The sequence below is a fragment of the mitochondrial genome of Physella acuta (genome assembly GCF_028476545.2).
Source record: "Physella acuta isolate A mitochondrion, complete genome".
NCBI classification, from domain to species: domain Eukaryota; kingdom Metazoa; phylum Mollusca; class Gastropoda; family Physidae; genus Physella; species Physella acuta.
Genome location: NC_023253.1, coordinates 1 through 14,490, shown reverse-complemented (window position 1 = coordinate 14,490; position 14,490 = coordinate 1). Strand labels below are relative to the sequence as shown.

Below are 14,490 nucleotides of genomic sequence, written 5' to 3'. Positions count from 1 at the left end.
AGCAAAATAGATTTATTTTTAACAAAAGTAATAGTGGTGTTATGTGTATTACTATTACTAATATTTGATTATTAGTTATCTGATTTCCTCCAATAATAAACTCACTACCTTTACCATGATTGACCGCAGTATATAAAAATATATTATAACAGGCAGATAAAAAAATACACAGACCTATAGTTACTATAAAATATACCCCTAAATTTGATAGCATTGGAACAATTAATATCTCTCCAATTAAATTTAATGTTGGTGGAGCTGCTATGTTAATACAGGTAAAAATAAATCATAGTAATGATAATATCGGAAAAATTATTAAATACCCTTTTATGTATATTATACTTCGTCTTGAAATTTTTTCATATCTATAATAAGCTAAACAAAACAAGGCAGATGAACTAAAAGCATGGGCAAATATGGTTACAGTAGCCGCAAAGACACTTGAAGTGTTGTTATATAATGCCCCTAAGACCACCACCCTCATATGTCCTACTGACGAATAAGCTACTATAGCCTTCACATCAACTTGACGTAAACATATCAACCTAGATAAAACAGCACCCCAAATACTTAAAGAATAGACGAATACCCTTACAAGATTTATTCTTCTGATCATAAATGTAGTTCCCATTTTAATCAACCCATATCCTCCTAATTTTAACAATACTCCAGCTAAGATTATTGACCCAGCTAAAGGAGCTTCTACGTGTGCTTTAGGAAGCCACAAATGAGTACTATAAATTGGTAGTTTCACTAAAAATGCAGTCAAAACAAAAATGACTATATATCACTCCAAAGGGGATTTGATTAACAGTTCTAAAATTTGAAAATCACAAGTATTATGTACATCAAAAAAATACATAATTATGACCAACAATGGCAGTGAAGCGAAAACTGTGTATAATATTATATAGGTACCGGCCTGCAAGCGCTCGGGTTGATACCCTCAGCCGATGATTAGGGCTAATGTAGGAATTAAAGAGGCCTCAAAAAATATATAAAAATAAAATAAATTCTTCGTACTAAACGTCACAACTAGGAAGATTGTTAATATGATCAGTGTAGTATTGAATTTAACAGATGATAGATTTTTAGAGGTAAGAAAAACCAATAAAAAAAGATAAACTGTTAAAAAAATCAATATATTTCTCAGAGATCTTGAGTATCATCTAATGTTTAAGCTAAAAGTAAAAAATTGGTTAATATTAATTAATCTTATTAAACATGCCATAGAAAGAGAAATTATAACAAAAACTCAATTATTACATAATAAAATACTACCTATCAGAACAAAAAAAATTGATATTATCATATCTAAGAAAGACGGAAGTAAAATTCCTCCCCTATTAAAGTTAGCAGCTTCAATATTATCTTTCTTTATAACTTTTGTTAAGTGAACGATTTTGAAAATCGATCCAGAGGTATATCAAGAGGATCTCAACAAAAAATAATAACCAGACATGTGTTCATTTGTATAATTCTGTCGTCCGCTTTATTTATAATATATTTGTTACTATCAAAATTCATCATAACAAACCAAAATCTTAGTAAACTCAGATCGTTTGAGTGTGGGTACGATACAATAAGAAAAATACGACAGCCATTCTCGACGAAATTTTTTGTGCTAATCGTGCTATTTGTTGTATTTGATATCGAACTCGCGTTGTTTTTTCCTTTAGCCTATTCACTTCAAATCTATGTAGACCATCAGAGTATCCTGATCCTAATAGTAATTCTGTTGATTCTTCTTGCGGGGGTATTTCTGGAATGACATAATGGTGCCTTGGATTGAAAATTATAAAGATTAAATGTAGCTTAAATAAAAGCACTTAACTGTTAATTAAGTAGATACAATTATGTAGTCATTTAAACATTCCTCAACTCAGACCAACTTATGGAATTCTTATTTTCCTATTAGTAAACTTGACTTTGTTCTTTATTATTATTTTAAATTCATATAATCGAAATAAAAAAATTACGAAATAAATTATTAATCCATAATACTAAATCTAAATACTCACAATTACTTTAAGATGGCAGACTAAAATGCATAGACTTTAAGCGTCTAAGATGGGTTAAGTCCCTCTTAAAACAACCTATAGATGACAATATATTTTTAGTATCACAAACTAATGGTTTATTTTAACCTACTACAGGAGCTTTTAAAAAGATTTTTTACTTGGAAGGTAAGTGTAATATTTATACTACTAAAAACAAATATATTATTTCTCCAAGGCATATTTTCACAGTAGTGATCTCACTGGTATTATTAACAATAGTAAAAAGTACAAAAATGTTCTTGGGACAGCTAAGGTACTATAAGGGGCTTCAATAGGACAAGACCCTAGCCAGGTCAATAATATAAAATTACCACAAAACAACCAAAACAGAACTTGATATATCAAGTTAAACGATGTAGAAATTATTTTTTCAAATTTAATTATAGGTAGTACAAACAATACTATAATACTAGCAGCCAAAGCGATAACCCCACCCAATTTAGAAGGAATGGATCGTAAAATTGCATAAGCAAATAAAAAATATCATTCTGGTATAATATGTACTGGCGTAACTATCGAATTAGCTAACAGATAATTTTCGGGGTCTCCTAAATAATTTGGGAAGTATAAAGATACGAAAATTAATATTATTAATACAGTAATAAACCCTACACTATCTTTTCACGTAAAATAAGGATGAAAGGGAACTTTTCTAATATGATTAACACAACCTAATGGGTTAGTGCTGCCTTTTTCATGGAGAAAAACTAAGTGTAATATTGCCAGAATTATAATAATAAATGGTAAAATGAAATGAAGTGAATAAAATCGATTTAGTGTAGCCTGACCAATACTAAAACCTCCTCATACTCATTTTACCCCAATATTACCCACATAAGGGATAGCGGATAAAAAGTTAGTAATTACTGTAGCACCTCAAAAAGACATTTGACCTCAAGGAAGGACATACCCTAAAAATGCTGTTGCTATGCTCAATAAAAAAATTTTAGTCCCCCCCCTTCAAGATTTAGGTTGAGTGATATAACTTTGGTAATACAAACCCCGAGCAATGTGAAGATATATAAAAACAAAAAAAAAAGAGGCTCCATTAGCATGGAGACTGCGGACCAACCAACCTATTGGAACATCACGAATAATATGAATAACAGATTCAAAAGATCTGGCAATATTAGCTGTATAGTGTATGGATAAAAAAAATCCAGTTAAAATTTGCAAAAATAACATGAGACCTATAATTGAGCCTATGTTTCATCAGATAGAGAGACTCATAGGTCTTGGCAAGTATGTGATTTCCTTAATGACAGTATTTTTTAATTTTATATGGAAACAGAATATTTAACAATATTCACTTATTAGTTGCAAACTAATTCTTCTTTATCCTTAAAGTATATTTCCAACTGATGTGACCACCATCTACTGATTCTAAATCAGTTGCATTTATCTGCCAAATTAAAAAATTATTAATTAATATTTATTCCGGTCCTTTCGTACTAAAAATAAATCAACAAAAGATAGAAACTGACCTGGCTTACGCCGGTCTGAACTCAGATCATGTAGGGGTTTATTGTTCGAACAGAACAAGCTTTGATCACGGTTAGTGTACAAGTCCCTAGTCCAACATCGAGGTCACAAACTAATATTTATCATTATGCTGTTATCCCTCAGGTAGTTTAGTCATCCATAATAACATCGTCAGATCTAATACCACTTTAAGTGTCAATAGAAAGGTTATATTGCTTTCTTGTCGCCCCAACAAAAAAGTGTGTTGTATAACTACTTTAAGAGTTGGATATATTAAAGTATTAAACAATCTTTATTTTAAAAACTCTAAGGGTCTTCTCGTCTTTTTTCTATATACTGGTATTTTCACCAGATCATTAAATTAAAATAATATTTATTATTATAGTTACTATTCATTACTTCATTCATTCTAGACTACAATTAATAGCCAATTGATTATGCTACCTTAGCACAGTCAAGGTACTGCGGCCGTTTATTATAAACACCGGGCAGAAGATATCGACAATAAAAATTTAGTTCATCTGCCGACTATGTTTTTGATAAACAGTTGAATAGGTGATTTGCCGAGTTCAATAAAAAATATTTAAAAATTTTACTAATTTTTACATTATTAATATTACGAAATTCTTATAGGTTATTCTATAATAATATCTAGTAACATAAGATCAAATTTTGGCGGGTAATTTTGCAGAATTAAATTAATTATTATATACATATTTAATGTTGACAACTGAACAAATACAGTGTTAACTGTCATCAGTGATAAATGCTATAAAGCTTAGTAAAATAACAAGTTTGACTTACACTTTTAACATTGAACAAATAATTTTCTGAATATATAAAATTCTAAACAATTTTATACTGTTTAAAGTACTAAATACTTTTCCCCGCTATCCAGCTATCACAAAATTTGAAAGGTTTTTCACCCCTAATAAATATTTATAGATATTAATTTTGATGCCACAAAATATTTTTTATACCAAGATATAATACACTAAACCGATTTACTTATTAGATCATAAAATTTGATTCGAGTAGATTAACCTCTAAATTACTTTTTAGTAAAACACTTATGCAAAAGGTAATCAAACAGAAAACTAAATAGTTTTGATAATATATGAATTTTTCCATTTCTGGTTTACCATGATTAGAATTATATGATTAAGTATCAACACTTACATGAAAATACCAGGTAATTTAAGTATCTGGACCTGTTTAATGTAAATAAACCGTACTAGGTTAGTACTTTATTTTCTCATCCATACTTCAAAAAAAATGAATTTTAGTAGCGATAAATCTCTACCTATAAAGGGGAAGTCACGATAAAATTGGTGTTCCAATCTATTAATTAAAAGTTAATTGCTTTAAATATAAGCTACCAAAAAGGTAACTATTTGGTTATTCGACAAGGCAGTTAATTCAAAATTCGAATTAAAACCAACGAGTAACTTCTTTTCAAATAAAAATATAACCTGACAACACTCATTATCACTAAACACACAATGATGGCTCATATCGAATTTTCAACTAATATCGAGAATACTAAGACTTTCGGGTAAAACAACAGGAATGGGGGAAGTCCAGAAAACGAAATCATTATTATACTAGCTAGATAATTATTTTTTCCTCATACTAGTAAAAATATAGTTAGTGTTACAACATAAGCTAAAAAATAGGGAATAAAGGTATCTATCATAATAGTAATAATCATCCACCCTCTATGGGAGATACTTGACCTTCCCAACACTCCCCGGACTGTTGATTGAATAATACCTAGCAATCCACCAACTACGAGGGATATTACTCCTATTACACTAAATAGGTCGATATTCACAGAGATATTTAGTGTAACTATTAGAAATAGTGGTGCCAGTTTCAAAATAGATAAAATAAAAATAAGAGGAAGTTTTTTCAGTCCTGAAACCACTTGAATTACTCAAAAATGCCCCGGAAACAATCCTAACTTAAATATTAAACCAATCAAGAAAACCAGTATGAATACTCCGGGCCCTGTGGTCAGGTCTCATAATATATACCCCCCTAACATAATTCATATTCTTCTTATGCTTTGAATAATAAAGTATTTTATGGTAACTTCACAGGATAATGTCAAATATTTCCCATAATTTACTATGACTGGTATAATAGTCAAAAGTCTTAATTCTATCATTAACCAAACTAATAATCACCTTGAACTTATAATCGAAAGTATTTGCCCCAGAAATGCTATGAAGTAAAACAATGGTTGATATATAAACATATATACTTCTAATAAACACCGAAAATGTAATACTTAACTTTCATATTAATCAACATCAATGATTTCCGTTCTACCGGCGGATGTTTATACAATTGTTATATGTTAAATATAGCTAGATAATAGTATATTATTATTCGTCAGCCATTTCATTTAGTAGAATTTAGCCCTTGACCTTTACTTGTGTCTTTTAGAACGCTTAGTTTACCTATTGGTATAATTAATATAATTCGATCGAATAATATTTCACTTCTACTTTTAGGCTTAGCTACTACCGCTTTAATTTCTTTCTTATGATGACGTGATGTCATTCGTGAGTCTACTATACAAGGCCATCATACAACATTTGTTGTTAAAGGTCTTAAAATCGGTGTAGGACTCTTCATTATTAGGGAAGTGTGTTTTTTTTTCGCTTTTTTCTGAGCTTATTTTCATAGCAGGTTGGCACCTTCTGTTGAAATTGGGTCTCATTGGCCCCCTACAGGAATTTACCCTCTTCAAGCCTTCCAGGTCCCACTTTTAAACACTTGTGTTTTATTATTATCTGGTGTATCCATTACTTGAGCTCATCATGCCATTGAGGAAAAACAATTAGCAAGAGCACGGGATGGATTAGGAGTTACCTGTCTTCTGGGATTATACTTTTTATTTTTACAATATGGGGAGTACCAAGAAACTTCTTTCACGATTAGGGATAGGGTTTATGGGTCATGTTTTTTTATAGCGACTGGATTCCATGGACTGCACGTAGCCGTAGGGACAACATTCCTTATTGTGTGTTTCTGTCGGTTAATTAATTACCACTTTAGATCTAATCACCACGTTGGATTCTTAGCCGCTGCATGATATTGGCATTTTGTTGATGTGGTCTGATTATTCTTGTATATCAGTATCTATTGATGGGGATCATAATTATAAAGATAGCTTAAAAGTGAGTTAAAGCATTGATTTTGTAAGTCAAAGAATGTAAGGATTTACTCTTTATGATTAATATTTAAGATAAGCTAACCTCGAAGCTATTGGGCCCATAACCCAAAAATGATACAAAGTCTCTTAAAACCTCCTCATTTTATTCTAGTGAAGATATTAAAATGAAATAGCAATTTGACATGGAATTTATTGAGTATCCAGCAAAAAACATTAATTTAATCTAGTAATAGAATTTTAGTGCAATTTCAACATAATGTAACAAATAAGGTGCCAGCAGTTGCGGTCATACCTTAAACATATTTAATATCGTTAGAGTGGGGCACAAATGTAGGACATTAAAAAATTAGAAAGATAGTAAAATGTGTTTTAATTAGTATTAACTAACAATGTCTGAATTTGTTAATCTAAAATACCCGAAACTTTATAAAATTTAGTAAACTAGGATTAGATACCCTACTATAAAAAGCAAAAATTAAAACTCTAAGCACTAAAACCGAATTATGGTTAAAACTTAAAGATTATGGCGGCAGTCTAAATTATTCAGGGGAACTTACCAGATAATAGATAACCCCCAAGCAATTCTACTTAACTTAATAGTTTATATATTGCCGTTTAGGACTTACTTAAAGTATGCCCAATCATTTATTAAACAAATATAATACAGGTCATGGTGTAGCAAATAGTTAAGCCGTTGAGGTGAGTTACAATATTATTTTTTTTCAGGTGTGATCTTAAACAGATCACAAATAGTTGGACTTGAAAGTAAAGATACTTTATATTATAATGATTAAATCTTGAATATTATATTAGATTGTGCACAAATCGCCCGTCACTCTCGTAATTTACAACAAAACAAACGAGATAAGTCGTAACACAGTAGGTGTAAATGAATTTGTACCTGTTTAAGTAGTGAGAAGTAACACACTATCTTTTCGAGATAGAGAAGTATTGTAATTTACAATACCTTAAATAAAATGTCAAGAAAGCGAATAATTGCGCCAAGTTTCGGCCTTGGACCTCGGGATTTCTATCCCGTTTTGATAAATCTACACTGACCTATTTTCTTCTCTAGATGGGTGTATTAGTTTTTATATCTGAATAATACCTTTACTTGTGTGTATATTTTTATCAACAAAATCACATTTATATAGCATTAATTCTTCTTTATCCTTGCATTCAAATAATGTCATTAAAACAAAAAGTGGATTACCGGGGGCACTCATTTTTTTCATTGCTTTCATTAATTTGTTAGGTTTAACTCCATTTACCTTTGGTTTAAGTAGATCACTTTGATTTTCATCCGGGTTAGCATTAACCTTATGAGGATACCTTATTCTAAGTGGAATTAGTTTTAACCCTAAAAAATTCTTTGCTCATTTTTTACCCAGAGGTACACCGACTATGCTTACTCCATTTTTAATTTTAATTGAGACGATCAGCGTTCTAATCCGTCCATTGACGTTAACAGTTCGTCTAATTGCAAATATTAGAGCTGGTCATATTGTACTAGCTCTTGTTGCTAATTGCTTAAGTTCATGTAGCACTAGATTCTCCAGAAGAATTCTGTTGATACTTTCAATTGCGTACAATTTTTTTGAAGTATTTGTTTGCTTTATTCAGGCTTATATTTTCACTTTATTAATTACTTTATATTCAAATGAACACCCTAATTAATTTTTCTAGGTGTAAAACATTAAGTTGCACAAAAAGATTTGAGCTTTTAGGAGGATTTTAATTTCCAGAAAAAACAGGTAATACCATCTTTAAGTTTGCAACTTAATGTTTTACTTTAAACCATGTTTTTATACTATTGTCATATTTTTATTTCTCACTATGTCCCTTCCGTTAGCTCGCAAAATAGTTACTATTAAGGTAAGACCTATAGCTGCCTCAGATGTTACAAGGGTCATTATTATCAAGAAATCACCAGTACTAAAGATTATGCTACTGTAGAAAAAAATAACAATAAGGATTTCTAGACTCAATAATTCCAAAATAACAACAAAGTATAAGTAAGACTTATGATTGATGAAGATAAAAACTGAAGTAATAATGATAATCAAATAGAAGAAAGTCACAATACAATATAAAATCACCAGATTATTTCAGACTTTGAAGGTCTACGGATTAATTAATTGTCCTATTATATTGGGAATATAATTCTTATTGCCATTTACAATGACAGGCACTACATATCTGCCACCAAAAACAGGTCTAGTTTTTTCAATAGGTAGCCTACTTAAATTCACAAATGGGTTCAAGATCAACTAGAACAGTTGTACATTTTGTAGACACTACTCTTAACTCGGTGGTACTAAAACGCTTGMCTACCACCATGTTGTCTGTTCAATTAGAATAATCGTTGATAGCTTCGATGTCTTTCACTCCACATAGTTGCATTAATACTAAGAACATACAATTTGATTACTCCTATACTATGCGCACTCACAATATATTTGCTTCTCAAAATTCGGGTCTCAAATTTTTACTTGAATCGGCATGAAAGAATGGTTAGCTCCACAGATTTCTCTGCACTGTCCGTAGTAAATACCAGGATAGTTTCAATAGAGATTCATACTGTTTAGCCGTCCCGGGACAGCGTCTATTTTTACACCGATTCTTGGTAAGGCCCACGAATGCAACACGTCAGCTCTTGTTAGGAGATTAGTATAGTTTGTGTGAATTTGTAGTAAGAGGGGTTTATCTACTTCTAGTAGACGATAATTATGATCACTAATCATGTAACTCTCAATCTTCACACTATTAGTCTCGTAACTTCAATATCATTGATGACCAATTCTTTTTAAGCTTATCTCGGAATTGCTATTATCATCTAGTAGGTATAACAATCGTATACTTGGAAAAGCCAACCAAAGTAATAGTAGTGCTGGAATTACTGTTCAGACGGTTTCTAATAGTTGAGCCTCTACGATAGTCCGTGTGGATAGTCTAGTAATAAGTAACCTTACACCTATGATACATACGAAGGCAAAAATACCAATAAGTAATGTTAAAGCGTGGTCATGAAATAAAATTATCTCTTCCTGAATAGGTGACGCTGGGTCTATTAAATTTAATTGTCCTCAAAATCTCAAACTAACAAAGATTAGACAACCATGAAAGCATCTTCACTGCTTTGCTTTAATTTAAGCTATTTGTTAGTTGTGCGATATTTTACTAATAATTTATATTTTCTATAACTCGACAAGTTATTATTTTGATTGATTAAAACTAAGTAAAACTCTAAATTATCGGACCAATTATAATAATAATACATATAGATACTGGAAGGTAGCACTTTCAACACAAGCTCATCAATAGGTCGTAACGCAGTCGGGGATAGGCTCCTCGTGCTAATAGAAATAATAATGATATTATGGTGAATTGAGCCCTTGTTCTAATTATTCTCATTTGCCTTACCCCGAAACATATACTCCTTGCCAGTACTGATATAAATAAAATGTTCGAATATTCTGCCAAGAATAACAGTACAAATCCACCTCCACCATATTCTACGTTAAATCCAGAGACTAACTCCGACTCGCCCTCAGCAAAATCAAAAGGAGCTCGATTAGTCTCAGCTATAATACTGCTAATAAAAATTATCAATAACGGGAAAAACAGTAATAAGTAACCAAAACCGGTGTTTACTTCCTCAATTCTTAGTCTAGACGATAAAAAAGTAACAAATAATACAATAAAAACAAAACTCACTTCATATGAGATAGTTTGTGCCATTGCCCGTATTGCTCCCAAAAAAGCGTATTTTCTATTGGAAGCCCAGCCAGACATTATAATTCCAAACACATTTAATGATGATAATACTAAGAAGATAACTATAGACAAGTTTAAGGTTCTTGTACCGTTAGTTATAGGATACATAATTCAAAATATCATTGCTAAACTAAAAGCCACTATGGGTCTAACCCAGTACATTATGTAGTTAGTTTTATGTGGTAACAATATTTCTTTAGTGAAAAGCTTTACTGCATCTGAAATAGGTTGTAATAGTCCTATTACGCCAATTATTTTAGGTCCTTTTCGAATCTGAATGTAGCTTAACACTTTTCGTTCAAGTAGTGTATAAAAAGCTACTCCTAATAAAATACATAAGCATGTTAGTAAATTAGATAAAATTAAGAGGGTCATTTAAAATATTTAATAATTATATGCGAACGTTCAGAAAATATTAAATTAATTTTTCTCCCTATATCTAACCAACCATTATCTAACTGACCTAAATTTTTATGTAATTTGAATAAAATATAAGGAGATTTATAATATAGTGGCCTTGCATAAAACAAGCTCCTTAATATCCAATTCTTTTTTTTTCCCGCTTTAAACACATACATAAATAAACATAAAGAGATAAGAACTGACAGATTTATATATAATAATCCATATATTGGTACTACACTAGGTTCTATATTCGAAAAATCAAATGAACAGTAATATTTTCCTAAAAGTAAGGAACATAATGCAAGAATAACTATAGGTAAATAAATCTTTTTTGATGTGTTTACAGAACCGATGATTAAACCTCTGTTACTTCACCTAATACAATATAATATACGTAAAGTATAAATAAAAGTAAAAACTGTTGCAATAGACATTAATCTTAAGGATAACATATTAATCCTAGTGGTAAACATTTTCTCTATAACAGAATGTTTAGAATAATATGCACTTAAAAAGGGAATACCCATTAATGAAAGTCCACTTACATTAATAATTACACTCGTCAGTGGACTTAGTATCCCTACACCACCAAGAAGGCGTAAATCTTGACACCCAAAAGAAATTATCAAAATATTTCCAGCCGCCATGAAAAGTATAGCCTTAAATAAAGCATGTATATATAAGTGAAACAAAGCCAACAACGGGTATCCCATTCCAACAGTAAACATTATCACACCGAGTTGACTCAACGTTGATAAGGCAATGATTTTTTTAAGATCATTTTCAAATACAGCAGCTGATCCTCCTAGAATAGAAGTTACTGCCCCTAAGAACACTAATATTGAACTTGTGAGCTCGCAAAAGTCAGAAATGATTATGATACGAATTATTAAATAAATACCTGCGGTTACTAGTGTCCTGGAGTGAACTAGAGCACTAACGGGAGTGGGAGCCGCTATCGCAGCGGGAAGTCACGATCTAAATGGATATTGAGCTCTCTTTGTAAGTCTAGCGAGTAATAATAAAAACAAACAGGTTGTACTTATAACAGATAATATGTACGTACCATTTTGTAAAAATCTGAATACACTCAGCATAATTAATACATCCCCAATACGATTAATAAGTAGTGTTTTAAACCCAGCCTGTTTTGATTCGAATGACCTGTAATAAATAATAAGTGCAAACGACGTGATTCCTAATCCATCTCACCCTATTAATATAGTTAAGAAAGATGAGGACACAATTAATATACATATTGAAATCACAAAGGTCAGAAGAATAATAAAAAACCGAACTTGAAATACATCTTCTTTTATATAGACATCTCCGAATATAAAAACACACCCCGAAATTAGAAACACTAATGATAAAAAACTTATGGATACCCAATCTAAGACATATGCAAGTTCAAATTGAGTAGCACTAAACGTAGCTAGATTAATTTGTAAAAAGACTGTTGTGTTAAAGTAATTTGTTAGAAGAAATAATATAAAAAAAACCAAGCTCCTACAAAACAATAAAATAGAAAATTTATTATTAGATTTAATTATACACATTCAAGTTCTTGGTAGATTTTAATATATTATAACTAGCGATCATTACAATGAACAAATATATAATAAGTGTTACTAATAGATATAGAGGAAAATTAATATTTATCCTCATTAAACTTCCAATTGATGTATTTCAGTCTGCTACTAACACAATTATACAAATAAATGAACAAATTCATTTCATATTTCATATAATGAGTAAATTAGATGTCATTATAACAGTATACATTATTAATACCATGATACCACCGACAAAAACGATTATTATCAAAAAATAGGTTAAATTTACCCTTTCCAAGACTGATAGTCCACCTAAAACACAAGTGTAAAAAATAATGATTAATAAATTAATATGGTTTTTATGATTTAGAAGCAAGTATAAATTACCTATTATAACTAAGGACATGAATATATTCAAAAATAGTGTTCACTACTCTTTAACTTCCAAAGTTAATATTAACCATAACTGTTTTTGAAAATGTCTAATTTAGATACACATTTATAAAGGAGAAACACTAGTCTCTAGATTACTATGAAAATCTGGAGGAAGTGCGTAATCTCATTCTCGAGAACTATGTGAGCTTTCAGAAAATAAGTAACTCCGCTGTGACGTTAGGGCCTCTCATACTAAAAAGATGAATATTAATACTGCAATAATTCTGAATAGTGATCCGAATGATGAGATTTGATTCCACTTGTAATATGTATCAGGATAATCAACATACCGTCGTGGCATTCCAGCCAAGCCTAAAAAATGTTGTGGAAAAAATGTTATATTCACTGCAAAGAATATAATAAAAAAATGAATTTTAGACCAAGATTCATGTATAGTTAATCCAGTAATTACTGGAAATCAATAAACAAACCCAGCAAATAAAGCGAAGACGGCTCCTATTGATAATACATAGTGAAAATGAGCTACTACATAATAGGTATCATGTAATATAATATCAAGAGATGAATTTGAAAGTACAATTCCAGTCAACCCTCCTAATGTGAATAAAAAGATAAATCCTAACACTCAGTATATACTAGCAGTAAGTTTAGATTTACTTCCATAAATCGTTATTATTCAGCTAAAGACCTTAATTCCGGTTGGTACAGCAATTACTATAGTTGCTGCTGTAAAATAAGCTCGAGTGTCTACATCTATACCTACTGTAAACATATGGTGTGCCCACACAATGAAACCTAAGACACCAATACTTAACATAGCATAAATTATTCCTAAGGTACCAAATGCTGGTTTATTAGTAAAGTTAGATAAGATATGTCTGATGATTCCAAATCCAGGCAAAATTAAAATATACACTTCTGGATGACCAAAAAATCAAAATAGATGTTGATATAGAATAGGGTCTCCCCCTCCTCTTGGATCAAAGAACCTAGTGTTAAAATTTCGATCAGTTAATAGTATAGTAATAGCCCCTGCTAAAACAGGCAATGACAATAATAATAAAAATGCAGTAATTAACACTGATCAAACAAATAAGCTTATTCGTTCCAGTGTAATACCAGGAGAACGTATATTAAAAATAGTAGTAATAAAATTAATAGCACCTAGAATAGATGATAACCCAGCTAAGTGTAATGAGAAAATAGCAAGATCTACTGAGGAACCAGAGTGAGCTACAGGTCCTGATAGAGGAGGATAAACAGTTCATCCAGTTCCAACTCCACCCTCAACTATAGACCTACATAATAATAAGATAAAGGAAGGTGGTAAAAGTCAAAATCTTATATTATTTATTCGAGGAAATCTTATATCAGGAGCACCAATTAATATAGGCACTATTCAATTCCCAAACCCTCCAATTATTATTGGTATAACTATAAAAAAAATCATTACAAAAGCATGTGCTGTAACAATTACATTATAAAAATGTTCATCCAACAGTACAAGAGATGTTCCTAATTCCAAACGAATTAACAAGCTTAAACCTGTACCGACCAATCCACACCAGATCCCAAAAATTAAATATAATGTTCCAATATCTTTATGATTAGTAGAATATAATCAACGCAA

The 14,490-nt window shown here is 30.8% G+C and overlaps 13 protein-coding genes across 13 annotated transcripts, besides 24 other annotated features; 4 read left to right on the top strand and 9 right to left on the bottom strand. All coding sequences in view use genetic code 5, as the record gives it.

Moving 5' to 3' along the window:
- Positions 1-3: 3 nt before the first annotated feature.
- ND4 (NADH dehydrogenase subunit 4) lies at positions 4-1,306 on the bottom strand. Its single transcript has one exon. A coding segment is annotated over exon 1 (1,303 nt).
- An 11-nt stretch (positions 1,307-1,317) lies between these two features.
- Positions 1,318-1,376, bottom strand: a tRNA (tRNA-Ser).
- Positions 1,377-1,384: 8 nt separating this feature from the next.
- Positions 1,385-1,447, top strand: a tRNA (tRNA-Ser).
- Positions 1,448-1,450: 3 nt separating this feature from the next.
- On the top strand, positions 1,451-1,801 carry ND3 (NADH dehydrogenase subunit 3). The gene has a single exon. The coding sequence runs from the start codon at positions 1,451-1,453 to the stop codon at positions 1,799-1,801; it is 351 nt and encodes a 116-aa protein (YP_008994241.1).
- Positions 1,799-1,871, top strand: a tRNA (tRNA-Asn).
- A 1-nt stretch (position 1,872) lies between these two features.
- Positions 1,873-1,986, top strand: ATP8 (ATP synthase F0 subunit 8). Its single transcript has one exon. The coding sequence runs from the start codon at positions 1,873-1,875 to the stop codon at positions 1,984-1,986; it is 114 nt and encodes a 37-aa protein (YP_008994240.1).
- A 41-nt stretch (positions 1,987-2,027) lies between these two features.
- Positions 2,028-2,092, top strand: a tRNA (tRNA-Leu).
- Positions 2,093-2,094: 2 nt separating this feature from the next.
- Positions 2,095-2,157, bottom strand: a tRNA (tRNA-His).
- Position 2,158: 1 nt separating this feature from the next.
- Positions 2,159-2,214, bottom strand: a tRNA (tRNA-Gly).
- An 8-nt stretch (positions 2,215-2,222) lies between these two features.
- Positions 2,223-3,341, bottom strand: CYTB (cytochrome b). The gene has a single exon. The coding sequence runs from the start codon at positions 3,339-3,341 to the stop codon at positions 2,223-2,225; it is 1,119 nt and encodes a 372-aa protein (YP_008994239.1).
- A 1-nt stretch (position 3,342) lies between these two features.
- Positions 3,343-3,416, bottom strand: a tRNA (tRNA-Ala).
- Positions 3,413-3,475, bottom strand: a tRNA (tRNA-Leu).
- Positions 3,476-3,477: 2 nt separating this feature from the next.
- Positions 3,478-4,722, bottom strand: an rRNA (l-rRNA).
- Positions 4,723-4,797, bottom strand: a tRNA (tRNA-Val).
- A 60-nt stretch (positions 4,798-4,857) lies between these two features.
- Positions 4,858-4,927, bottom strand: a tRNA (tRNA-Lys).
- A 29-nt stretch (positions 4,928-4,956) lies between these two features.
- ND2 (NADH dehydrogenase subunit 2) lies at positions 4,957-5,802 on the bottom strand. Its single transcript has one exon. It carries the CDS (start codon positions 5,800-5,802, stop codon positions 4,957-4,959), a length of 846 nt encoding a protein of 281 aa, YP_008994238.1.
- A 12-nt stretch (positions 5,803-5,814) lies between these two features.
- Positions 5,815-5,888, bottom strand: a tRNA (tRNA-Ile).
- Positions 5,889-5,934: 46 nt separating this feature from the next.
- On the top strand, positions 5,935-6,711 carry COX3 (cytochrome c oxidase subunit III). The gene has a single exon. The coding sequence runs from the start codon at positions 5,935-5,937 to the stop codon at positions 6,709-6,711; it is 777 nt and encodes a 258-aa protein (YP_008994237.1).
- A 2-nt stretch (positions 6,712-6,713) lies between these two features.
- Positions 6,714-6,785, top strand: a tRNA (tRNA-Thr).
- Positions 6,786-6,792: 7 nt separating this feature from the next.
- Positions 6,793-6,858, top strand: a tRNA (tRNA-Met).
- Positions 6,859-7,628, top strand: an rRNA (s-rRNA).
- Position 7,629: 1 nt separating this feature from the next.
- Positions 7,630-7,701, top strand: a tRNA (tRNA-Glu).
- A 4-nt stretch (positions 7,702-7,705) lies between these two features.
- Positions 7,706-7,772, top strand: a tRNA (tRNA-Arg).
- Position 7,773: 1 nt separating this feature from the next.
- Positions 7,774-8,403, top strand: ATP6 (ATP synthase F0 subunit 6). The gene has a single exon. The coding sequence runs from the start codon at positions 7,774-7,776 to the stop codon at positions 8,401-8,403; it is 630 nt and encodes a 209-aa protein (YP_008994236.1).
- Positions 8,404-8,477, top strand: a tRNA (tRNA-Gln).
- Positions 8,472-8,533, bottom strand: a tRNA (tRNA-Cys).
- On the bottom strand, positions 8,532-8,810 carry ND4L (NADH dehydrogenase subunit 4L). Its single transcript has one exon. It carries the CDS (start codon positions 8,808-8,810, stop codon positions 8,532-8,534), a length of 279 nt encoding a protein of 92 aa, YP_008994235.1.
- Position 8,811: 1 nt separating this feature from the next.
- Positions 8,812-8,880, bottom strand: a tRNA (tRNA-Trp).
- Positions 8,874-8,938, bottom strand: a tRNA (tRNA-Tyr).
- Positions 8,939-9,164: 226 nt separating this feature from the next.
- COX2 (cytochrome c oxidase subunit II) lies at positions 9,165-9,824 on the bottom strand. The gene has a single exon. It carries the CDS (start codon positions 9,822-9,824, stop codon positions 9,165-9,167), a length of 660 nt encoding a protein of 219 aa, YP_008994234.1.
- A 1-nt stretch (position 9,825) lies between these two features.
- Positions 9,826-9,890, bottom strand: a tRNA (tRNA-Phe).
- A 10-nt stretch (positions 9,891-9,900) lies between these two features.
- Positions 9,901-9,970, bottom strand: a tRNA (tRNA-Asp).
- A 2-nt stretch (positions 9,971-9,972) lies between these two features.
- ND1 (NADH dehydrogenase subunit 1) lies at positions 9,973-10,878 on the bottom strand. The gene has a single exon. The coding sequence runs from the start codon at positions 10,876-10,878 to the stop codon at positions 9,973-9,975; it is 906 nt and encodes a 301-aa protein (YP_008994233.1).
- ND5 (NADH dehydrogenase subunit 5) lies at positions 10,866-12,428 on the bottom strand. Its single transcript has one exon. It carries the CDS (start codon positions 12,426-12,428, stop codon positions 10,866-10,868), a length of 1,563 nt encoding a protein of 520 aa, YP_008994232.1.
- Positions 12,429-12,453: 25 nt separating this feature from the next.
- Positions 12,454-12,876, bottom strand: ND6 (NADH dehydrogenase subunit 6). The gene has a single exon. The coding sequence runs from the start codon at positions 12,874-12,876 to the stop codon at positions 12,454-12,456; it is 423 nt and encodes a 140-aa protein (YP_008994231.1).
- Position 12,877: 1 nt separating this feature from the next.
- Positions 12,878-12,940, bottom strand: a tRNA (tRNA-Pro).
- Positions 12,941-12,963: 23 nt separating this feature from the next.
- On the bottom strand, positions 12,964-14,490 carry COX1 (cytochrome c oxidase subunit I). The gene has a single exon. It carries the CDS (start codon positions 14,488-14,490, stop codon positions 12,964-12,966), a length of 1,527 nt encoding a protein of 508 aa, YP_008994230.1.